General features: G+C 31.5%; 1 protein-coding gene across 1 annotated transcript; it reads right to left on the bottom strand.

Moving 5' to 3' along the window:
* Positions 1-4,884: 4,884 nt before the first annotated feature.
* On the bottom strand, positions 4,885-6,766 carry LOC107915924 (ankyrin repeat-containing protein BDA1). The gene is made up of 2 exons (XM_016845113.2): positions 5,827-6,766; positions 4,885-5,727 (listed from the first exon to the last, which is right to left on the bottom strand). The coding sequence occupies exons 1-2, from the start codon at positions 6,391-6,393 to the stop codon at positions 4,909-4,911; spliced, it is 1,386 nt and encodes a 461-aa protein (XP_016700602.1). The 5' UTR covers positions 6,394-6,766; the 3' UTR covers positions 4,885-4,908.
* Between the last annotated feature and the right edge of the window lie 2,490 nt (positions 6,767-9,256).

Raw genomic sequence — 9,256 nt, 5'->3', positions numbered from 1 at the left:
CCAACCTATGTTGAAATTTTAGAAATTATTGAATTTTTAAATGTTGTTCATGTTGAATAATTTGAGTATTAGGGCCTAAACTGATAGATTTTTAAGCTATAAATGAAAAAGGATTGAATTGTAGAATAAATTATAAAATTTGAGTATTAGGGACTAAATTGTAAAAATATTAAAATTTGGGGATTTAAGTGAAATTAGAGATTAAATCTAGTTTAAAGTGAAAATTGAATGAAAATATAGAATTAATTATGAAGAAATAAAGGTAGTCTCGATTTAGGGACTAAATTGGAATTTAGGCAAATGTTGAATAAAAATTGAAATATTCAATGTGAAATTGAATTGTATTGTATTGATTAATTTTAATTGTTTTAATTTCGTAGCTAACGTTGCGTCGGAATCTTCGACTAAAAAGGGAAAAGATAAAGTTGACGAGGAATAGCTCGAAATTTCTAGTTTGTATTTCTATAATCCGAAGCTAGTTATTAATTGTTGTAATTTTTATTTAATGTATATGGTAAGTGTTGAGGTAAGTAATTGATATTTTGATGATTGAATGAATGAATTGAATTGTAGATATATATATTGAATGGATTGATTTTTTAATTGAAATGAATATATGTGTAATTATATGATTATATGAAAAATAAATATTGGATATTGATTATACCTGAAATGTGAAATTAAACCCTCTTAACTGTATCAGGTTGAGTTGGACATCGATGGCATGCCATAGGATTGGAAGAGTTCAGGGATTTCTTTGACTTTGAGTCGATAAGACACTGGGTGTCAATTTATTACTTCAGATTAATTTGATAAGGCATTGGGTGCCAATTTACTTCGATTTATCCAATGAGACACTGGGTGTCAATTTATTACTTTGAATTATCCGATGAGGTACTAGGTCCAAACTGATGTGTTTTGGTTGGATCCGTGTATCTGTCGGAGTCTGAGTCGTGTTAATAGGGGTAATTAAATGAAATGATACTATGATTGGTATTGGAAAACATTGACTGTGAAATGAAAATGAGACACATGAATTGTGTATCATATTATGAAAAGCTATTTGTATAGCAAGTATGATATTTGAAATAGAAAGTGATGAGAATTGAATATGTTATGAATGACGTGTTTATGAATTGATAAATTGAATGACTAATGTTATTGTGTGATTAAATATATATTATAATATATTGCCTTTAATTATTCGGATTATAGAAATACCACTGAGTTTATACTCAGCGTACGGTTTTGTTTTCCGTGCGCAAGTTAGGTACTTAAGTTTGATCACCGATTCAACATCCAACAACGATCCCGAACTCAAATGTGGTGATGTTATTCCTTTTTGTGTCGGCATGTACCTTCTAAATGTTAACTATTTTGTGGATTGATGGTAAATAATATTATAAGTTAATATTGGTTGGTTATATATATGATTATATGTTTTATGTTAAAGTTATGGTATAGCATGTTTTAAATTAATGCATAAATGAATATGAAATAGGTAAATTTGGATTGAAATAGACAATTTAATAAATTGGATTGGAATGATGTCTATTAATAAGTTTTAATAATATGATTGTAATACTTATGAAGGTACATAGGTTAGGTATTTAGGATTATAGTTTTGATATGTTTTAATTGTATTTGATTGTGTTTTGAATTGGTTGAACAAATGGTTTTTGAGTTACTTAGTGTTCAAGATTGCAGGGAATGGTAAACTTGATGTTTAAGGTTCATTCTAAGTCCACACGGGTGTGTAACTGGACCATGTAAGACACACGGTTAACACATGGGTGTGTGGTTTGGCCGTGTGTCCCCTGCAACTTAAAAATTTCAAAACAGAATGCTCAGGTGTTTTCACACGGAAAGAGACACAGGTGTGTATCTCATCCGTGTGTGACACACGACTTAGCACACGGGCGTGTGACTTGGCCGTGTGACCCCTGAACCTTAATATCGCAAGTCAAGATGCTTACACGGCCTAGCACACAGGCGTGTGGCTCAAGTCAGTAAGCACCTAAATTTGGACACGGACTGGGACACAGCCGTGTGCCCCTATTTCGAATACCCACATGGTCTGAGACATGGGCGTGTCTCTTGACTGTGTGAGCCACATGGCCTAGACACAAGGGCGTGTGTCATCTGCTCCTTTGAAAAATTTTTATATTTTTGGAAAAAATTTCTGAATACCCGGTCTAGTCCCAAATTTGTTTCTAACACATATTTTGGGTCTCGAGGGCTTATTAGAGGGACAATATGATTAATTTATGATATGTATGTTAAATGATATGTAATGCTCATATTTGATCTGAAAAGTTCGGTAATGTTTCGTAACCCTGTTTTGGCGACAGATAAGGGTTAAGGGTGTTACAAATGTGCCCAACACTGGTCGGTATAACCGACAAATGGGATGCGCAACACTCCCCAACACGTAATCGTATAACCCTAAACTCTTCCTATCCTATAGCATGCCAATTCTACCCAACCTTACCCAAACAATTAGTAAGGTAACAAATTTCTCATATTCATTTTAAATCAATTCTCAATTTCAATATCGTAATCTAAATCAACCAAATCAAGAATTCCATAAATAATTTATCATAGCTCATCACCACATTAGTTTAATTCTGCATTTCTAATAATATTTAATATTTTTGATTCTATTCAATTCAATTCTTTTAGACAACCAATTTAAATCGAATCAATTCAGCTTATTTTATCAAACCATCACTTAATCACATAACATATCCTATTTCAGTCCAATTCAAAGTCAATTCTTTAATTTATTGAATTATACTATCTTCAATTTTGTTCAATTTAATCTTCTATCTCACCTTTTTATACTGAATTGTAAACAATTAGAATTTCAATTAAACATATTTACAATTATAATTTTAAATGCATAACAATTTAACACAAACATACCGTATGAACTTACCAGGGCTAAACAACAAAAATTTCAATGTCAGGGACTAATAAGAAATTTTTTCTTTTCCTCGATTATCTACCGACTCTTGATTTAAACAATAATTTATTTTAATTATCAGCCCAAATACTTAATAATAATCCATTTAATGCATATGACTTCTTTATTGACATTTTTCACAATTGTTGTAATTTTTTACTTTTTATTCAATTTAGTCTCTAATATCAAAACTTATACATTTATCACAATTTAACTTAAAACTTGTTAACCAAATTTATCCTTATTCATTTATAGCCCTCTACATTAAAAAAATTACAGAAATTCTCGTGTACTTTTCAAAATATTTTCATTTTATTCCCTAAGTTCAAAACTAACCAAAATTACTTTACAATTTAGTTCAAATCCATCATCAAGCTTCAAACGAAAGCAAACATTAAGAAAACCTCAAGAACATCACTGGCAAAATTTCAAAACTTTGAAAAAAATCACAAATTAATCCCTAAACTAGATAAATTACGTTACAACGATCTCAAAAATATAAAATTTACGAGAAACGGATAAAAAATAGACTTACATGCAATTGAATAAGCAAAGTCGAAGCTTCCATAGGTTCAACAATAGTTTTCGGTTGAAAAATAAAAAGAAAATAAGATGACATTGGCTTCCTTTTTGTTTTATTAATATTATTAGTTTAATAATTAAATTAAAACATATAACATATAAAATATAATATAAACTAATGTTCAACCCTCCATTAATTTTATTATGGTCTATTTGCAACATAAAACATCCCACTTTTACTTTTTAAACCATTTAATTAATAAAATTCAAAAGCAATTAAGTTTTACGTCTTTTACGATTTAGTTTTGTTTCTTAATTAACCATTCAATCACTAAAATTTTTGGACCAAATTTCAATTCACCAATATATCAGCTCCTTAAATATTTAATAAAATATTCACGGACTTGATTTACATAAACGAGGTCTCAATACCTCATTTTTCAAAACCATTTGACTTTCGTTACGCACCTCTTGTACTTTGAGTAACTGACTAATTAATAAATTCTATTAAATCACGTTTTACTATAACATTATTTTTAACTCGTAAATATTAAATAGATAATATTTACTGACTTACTCATCGGAATTGTGATATTGAAATCACTGTTTCCAGCACCACTAAAAAACGGGTTGTTACAGTGGTAACCCTCTCAGTGGCAATGAGAATCGGCTGCAGCTCTGACACCTTTATCACGGAGCTGAATTAAAAGAAGAAAATGATAGAAACAAAAAAAAAAAGAGTGTGATTCGAGAGAGAAATCAGAGGAAGAAGAGAGTAAAATTTCTTCTCTAATTTCATAACTGCCTTGCACCTCGCTGATTGGTGCTAAAAAGATGAAGATTAAGAAATTACTCAAACCGCACCGTTTCATTAAACGGTATTCCCCAAAACGAATCGGTTAAGCAAAGCTCAATAATAACAGAAGAAACAGAATTATGAAATGTTGACGGTTGAGGTTAGAAACCAGAGAAAATGATATATTTACATTCTTCCTTTACTGCCTAAAAACAAAATTTGACTTGGAAAGTTTAAATTGAAATTTCCATGTTTCTTAAAAAAGTAGTTGGTAAATCCTGGCTTCAGCCTCAATCCTGGACTTGAAAGATTTGAACCCCTCTATAGTTCTAATTGCTTTATATATAATTAAGCTTTATTAATTCTTTAGTTCAATAAAGTCTTCATTTGTGCACTTTTGGAGTTGGTTCATTGGATCATTTATAAATCCAATTGCTGAATGCTTGCTCCTTATTTGTTAAGTTGATGAATATTTCTTTAATGATTGTATTGTAAGTAATTTGTTTCAATACAGTAAGAACCCCATCTCAGAACACCTCCCACACAATTGAAGATCATACATTTTCATTGAAACTTCCAACAGGCCAATAGAATCCAGTGCTATGAATCTTTATCACTTTAATGATTATAAGTTTATATTTTTCGTGTAGCTTAGTGGTGGTGGCGGCTTTTGCGTTTCCTCTTTTACATTTTCAACTTTGCTGAAAACAATTACAATCAGGCGAATGGTGTGGGCCAAAAGAAGAAGAGCCATCACCCCAATCCACGCTATCACAGCATATTCAAGCACCCTAGTGACAGTTAGTTTCTGTGATTTTGGTGTGAAAACAAGAAGTGAAATTCTGTATGTAAAGCCCATGGATGAGATAGCAATCCACACAATCACGGTTAAAATCCACATGAAAAGTCTTCGTTTGAAAGGCAATCCAGTAATCAGAAGCAAGATGATGCTCATCGATGCCATGAAACTTATTGTGTTGGCAGCAAGGTACTGACTATAATAGCTTTGGTTCGTATCTGCTATTATTGAAGTTCCTGCTTCGTGAGATCTCTCGGTGGCTGCTCCTGTGAAATCATCTTGCCATAAACCACCAGGAGGGGTTAGTCCAGCTTGGAAAGACATTGTTGCCATAAGTGATGCCACTACCATCAACGAATCTCGCTTTCTTGTTAGCCAATCTTCCTTCTTGTAAGTCTTTTGCACCCACTGATATTCTCTGTCTGGTTGGTTGGTTGCAACATTTTGAGCAATTAGAGGTGGTGTTTCAATCCTCCAATGCGAAATTTCTGCGGCTCTTAGAGCTCCGGCATCTCGAAGGGACTCAGCAATGTCAAAGTCTTTCAATCCTCTCCTACTTCGTGCAAGAACGTCCAATGCAGATAAACCATTTGCGTTTAGACCATTTACTTCAACGCTAGTACTGGTAAGCAAAAATTTTATTGTCTGCACAATTTTGATCAGTACACATAAGATTAATACCATTACCAAAAGCAATAAAAAGCTTAAAACTGAAATATTATGGTGATGCAATCTAATCCATACCTCAATTTGCTTGTAAGCAACAGCTAGGTGCAAAACTGTCATGCCATAATCATCTTTAGCATTCACAAATTCTTGGTTGTTCATTACTTCAACCACTGCCTTGAAAGACGCAAATTGTCCATACTTGACACACAAATGCAATATGGTCTCTCCCCATGACACGGTGACTCGAGCCGCTTGCGGTCTAACACGGACTAGCTCATTCAAAACATGAACCTGGCCTTTCATGGCTGCAAGATGAAGAGGGTTTCTTTCTTCTATATCAACAGCCAGGCACATGTCAGGGTTTACAAATAGCAATGCTTTAACTATGTCGACATACCCTTTGGCTGATGCCAAGTGAAGAGGTGATGAACCCCTTGAATCTAGTTCTCTGGTGAACTCTGGCTTCCTTTGTATAATCTCCCTCACAAAATCTGTATGTCCAAGCATTGCTGCAACATGTAAAGGAGTTTCAATGGCATAATTAACCAGCACTCTATCAAGAAGCAAGTGATCCTGTCGAATTAATTCTAAGAAAATAGTTACATTCCCTTCTGCTGCTGCTTCATAAAGCTTGCTTTCCATTGTTGTTGTTGTGTTTAAAGGTCATTATAAAAGCTGCAGAGCTGAGATTAAATAGTTGCAGATGAAAGAAATTTAGGTAAAAAGTTTACCAGTTCAAGCCCCATATATATGACATTTCTGTCATGTTGATATCTTCACAAACGTTGAATGGGTCTATAAGTATGTAAAAAGAAAAAATTTACTTGAATGGTCGACCAAGAATATTCTCATTGATTGTTATATATTGACATTTGATGGGGACATAGTTATCTATGGTAAGCGACCATTGCTCACGGTTCAAGTACTGTATAGAAATACTGAGTTCAAATCCCAGCACTTACAATATTTTACATTCCAGTTTTGATATAAACCTGAAAGGTTAAATCAAAGTAGCAGTGGACAAACTATGGAGAAGACAATTCAAAGAAACCTTTCAGACATTCCCCATACGTTTTTGCAATAGGGTAAAACTAGTAGGGCAAAGTCCAAAGTTTGTTGTAGTTATTAATTTTTTTTATTCTACCAAAAAAATTATTATTATTTTTAAATGTAAAAATTTTAAAATTAAAAAAAATACAAAAGATAACATTTTATAGGTAAATTTTGATTTGATTCAATTTTCATAAACCGCTAACATAATTATTGATATAACATCATTTCACGTTTATATGTTGTATACACAAATAATTATATATATTTAATATAAAAATAAATTAATACATTTATTTTTTAAAATATACACAAATGAATCAAAATAAAAATTATATATATATATTTGAACTACAATTAAAACCATATGTATATTATTAATGTATCAAATTGCACATTAAATAAAAGTTGGTGCATAGTTTTAGATTTATGCTTAACATAAATTTTGATCAAACACATGGAATGTTATGTCTACAGTAAAAGTATCATAAACATATATTAGGAGTTGCATTGCATTTTGTTCCTTTTACTAAAAAAAGGCAAATTAATCTTATATGTTAGATTAAAGAGCAAACTTGTCCTTGTTGTTACAAATTTCATTCAATTATACTACTAAAAACTTGCATAACTGTCAAAATAACTAGACAGTTAATGTCCATGAAACCAACTAAAAATTTAACTAAGGCAAGTGCACCTATAAATTAATAGTATAGCTACGCTGAGCATAGATATCGTTCTCACGAAAACTAAAAGTATTAGTAATTACCGCCTTTCTATTATTTAACTGATAAATTTGAGTGACTAATTAAAAACTAAAATTAACTAAATTAATTAATTATGAACGCGACATAGAACAAATCAAGAAAATAATCGAATAATAACCAAGAAACGAAACAATACCCAGGAAAGAATTCACCTAAATTTCATCTGTCATTATCAATCTAAATTACACAATTTTTTTATTTAGTATGTTTGATCAGTAAAAACCCCTAAATTATGTTAATATCTCTCTTCAAGAATAAGAGCAATTGACTCTAGGTTGGTTAATTGAAATTTTTTTCTAATTAAAACGCCTATTATTACATTAACTCGATCTATAGATTCCCTTATTAGATTTGACTCTAATCCGATAGATTTATGTCATCCTATTTCTAGGATTGCATGCAACTCCACTCAATTACGCTATATCTACTCTTAAACAGGGTCTATTTCTCCTCTGATTTAAGCACATCAAACATGGATCAATAGTCTAGAAATATCAAACAAAGAATTAAGCACACACAATTGAGAACAAGAACTAAGTATTTATTGCATAAAATAGAAATCAAATGATAGAATTCATCATAGGGTTCATCTCCCCTAGGTATTTAGAAAATTAGCTCATGCTTGCAAATAAAAATATCCCAAAGACAATATAACCGAAAGAAATAAATAAACTCATTATAATCTCCTGAGAAATCAATCGGGAATCTTCAATCTTGACAGAAATATGCTCCAGAATCCACTTCAATGGTGTTTTCTGAGTTGTTTTCTTGAATACTCTATGACGATTCACTCCTATCTTTTTATTTTTGTCATATATAGGTCTCAAAATGCCCAAAAATCCTAAAAATTGCATTTTTTTGCTGTTCGGAGTGCAATTCGCAAAATCCACACGGCCTGTCACATGATCGTGTGGCTCACACGGGCGTGTGTGCAGGCCGTGTGGAATGGTCCAGCCTGTGTGGCCCCTGCACCGTGCTCCAATTTTTCGATTTTCGCTCGTTTTTCACTCCTTTTGCTCTCAAATGTTCTCCTAAGTATAAAAACGTGAATTTAAAGGATTAGAAGCATAAAATTCACAATTAACATCGAATAATCACCCAAAAACGTATTAAGAATGAGGCTAAAACATGTTACTTTTAGCACCTATCAACAGTTACACTTGACATGTCACATGTACCTCATTCTAATTTACATGAACCAATTTTAACAATAAAAATAAATGAAATTTTCAACAAAATAACTAGTTTTATCTTTAATCTAATATATATAAACTAATTTACCAATTTTTAAAATTAAAAGAACAAAATGTAATTCAAATTCAATTACAAATATCACTAAGATACTTTCCCCTTCAACCAATACTTTGCATACGAGATTTTGATCAAACCATGGATAAATGTGTTAAAATGCAACTTTCACTCAAAATGTGATTGGATAATATACTAAAATTATGAGCGGAGGCCGTTAGCATTAAGTTTGTTCTCTTAATGAAATTCTTTTTATTTTTAAAAAAATCAATTAAAATTTAATTAAAAAATTTAAAAGTTTTGGAGGGCGGATCCACGTGACGAGATCAGTCAAGTGAGACACTATTTTTCAAGTGAGTAAATTTTTATACTCCCATTTTTTCAAAAGTAAATGTATATTTCTAATCATTCTCAATATTAATATTGAGTTAATTGATTCCTTT

This window comes from Gossypium hirsutum, chromosome D06, assembly GCF_007990345.1.
Source record: "Gossypium hirsutum isolate 1008001.06 chromosome D06, Gossypium_hirsutum_v2.1, whole genome shotgun sequence".
Taxonomy (NCBI): domain Eukaryota; kingdom Viridiplantae; phylum Streptophyta; class Magnoliopsida; order Malvales; family Malvaceae; genus Gossypium; species Gossypium hirsutum.
This window is presented reverse-complemented; position numbering and strand designations above follow the sequence as displayed.